The 2,500-nt window shown below is 40.4% G+C and overlaps 1 protein-coding gene across 2 annotated transcripts in view; it reads left to right on the plus strand.

Moving 5' to 3' along the window:
• polr3a (polymerase (RNA) III (DNA directed) polypeptide A) overlaps positions 1-2,500 on the plus strand; it is a 69,902-nt gene that overhangs the window by 66,248 nt on the left and 1,154 nt on the right. For both annotated transcript variants that reach the window (XM_021480157.3, NM_001276496.1), the window contains 1 exon segment: positions 1,499-1,631. In XM_021480157.3, the coding sequence (XP_021335832.2) occupies positions 1,499-1,631 (133 nt within the window).

Genomic DNA, 2,500 nt, shown 5'->3' on the forward strand with positions numbered 1-2,500 from the left:
CTATTTTTAATGTAATAATTGTTCACACTAGGCGTAGTATGATGATACTTATGATATGCATTAGAGCTGCACAATTAATGGTTAAAAGGTGGCGATCTCGATTCGACCCCCTAGACAATCTTAATTCTGCATTTGTACGATTCTGCCAATCATATTTTCAAGTTCAGGAGAGAAGAAAAGGCGGCTGCACGAGTCTTTTCCTTGTTTCACACACGTTGCTCAGTGACATTGACACCTCCAAATGATGTTGAATGAGTCACATACTGTATTTATAAGGTATAATTCACCTAAAAATGTCATTTTTGTTCTCATATAATGATGTATTCTCGGCCCGGGAAATCACACGTGACATGAGCTGCTGACCGTGAGCTGTTATCACAGAGGGCGGGCGTGCGCTTAATGATAGGCGCGCTCGCGTCTACTTTAGTGAACAGATCCTGCATATGCTGTGAGTAACAGGTAATACAGCTGTAAATAATGTTCAGTTTGTGGCACAGAGTGATCGTTTGAGAGCCGCGCGCAAAGTATGAACAAGCGCTTAGCAGTCAAAATGAAACCGAAAGTGTGCACTTCATTTAAATGATCATATCGCATATTAGAGTTATGATAACGGCAAGCATTTGATGTTTTTTCTTTAATAGCGAACACACAGTTGTGAAGGAAAATAAATGTTTACAATGTCAGTATAACTACTCTAGCGTATATATTGTTGAATATAATCTGATAATGACAAATGTCTGATTTTACCAGTGAATAAAATTGTCTAATATGACAGATTGCAAGCATATATCTCAAACATCATAATTCAACATCAGAATTATTATAAGTAGAATAGAATTATTTATAGATACCAGTAGACCTGCACATAATATTAATATTGATGTTGTGCTGTATGTTTGTTTTTACCACACCTTTATTTTACATCTACAGAATCTTCATTTTAAGCAAAAGAATCGCGATTCTCATTTAAGCCAGAATCCTGCAGCTCTAGTTCAGCTCAAAAACCACATGATTTGCACAGCATGACTAGTTGACTTTAATCACACATTGTCATGGCAGACATGAAAATTATTCCTTTATTTTTTCCAATATTTCCCAAATGATGTTGAACAGATTCAGGAATTGTTCACAGTATTTCCTCTAATATTTGTTCTTCTGGAAAAGGTCTTATATGTTTTATTTCGGCTTGAATAAAAGCAGTTCTTAATTGTTTTAAAGCCATTTTAAGGTCAATATTATTCGCCCCTTCAGCAATATTAGTGTTGGATTGTCTCCAGAACAAACCACTGTTACACAATGACTTGCCTAATTACCCTAACTTTACCCTAATTACGCTAGTGAAGCCTTTACATGTGACTTTAAGCTGAACACTAGTGTCTTGAAGAATATCTAGTCTAATATTATGTGCTGTCATCATGACAGAGAAAAGAAATCAGTTATTAGAGATGAGTTATTAAACTATTATGTGCTGAATGTGAGTGTGTGTGTGTCTCTACAGGGAGAGATTCTGGGCATCACTCGCTTCGGTCTGGCTAAGATGAAGGAGAGCGTCCTCATGCTGGCCTCCTTCGAGAAAACCGCCGATCATCTGTTTGATGCTGCATATTTCGGTCAGAAGGACTCAGTGTGTGGTGAGTGATGCACACACAAACACACACACACACACACACACACACACAGAGAAGAACAGATCAGGTCACGAGGGAATTCAAGACTGATGGTGGAGTTGCATTCATATTTATATTTGATATTAGGCCTGTCACAATAATCAATATGCAGATTATCATACAACACATGGACATGAGCTCAATCATATATATCTGATGATGAACTGTACATCGCCCCTACATAAACAATTCTAGCAACACTTTAGCTGGTTGTTGCTTCCAGACGGGCTGCTCTGAGTATTTCAGAAACTGCTGATCTACTGGGATTTTCACACACAACCATCTTTAGGGTTTACAGAGAATGCTCCGACAAAGAGGAAATATCCAGTGAGCGGCAGTTCTGTGGGCGCAAATGCCTTGTTGATGAGGCCAGAGGTCAGAGGAGAATGGCCAGACTGGTTCCAGCTGATAGAAAGGCAACAGTAACTCAAATAAGCACTCGCTACAACCGAGCTCTGCAGAAGAGCATCTCTGAACACACAACACGTCCAACCTTGAGGCGGATGGGCTACAGCAGCAGAAGAGCACACCGGGTGCCGCTCCTGTCAGCTAAGAACAGGAAACTGAGGCTACAATTCACACAGACTCACCAAAACTGGACAATAGAAGATTGGAGAAACGTTGCTGCTCTGATGAGTCTCCATTTCTGCTGACACATTCGGATGCTCGACTCACAATCTGGCCTCAACAACATGAAAGCATGGATCATCCTGCCTTGTATCAGCGGTTCAGGCTGGTGGTGGTGGTGTAATGGTGTGGGGGAGATTTTCTTTGGGTCCATTAGTACCAATTGAGCATCAACGCCACAGCCTACCTGAGTATTGCTGCTGACC

The sequence above is a fragment of the Danio rerio genome, chromosome 12 (assembly GCF_049306965.1).
Source record: "Danio rerio strain Tuebingen ecotype United States chromosome 12, GRCz12tu, whole genome shotgun sequence".
Taxonomy (NCBI): Eukaryota; Metazoa; Chordata; class Actinopteri; order Cypriniformes; family Danionidae; genus Danio; species Danio rerio.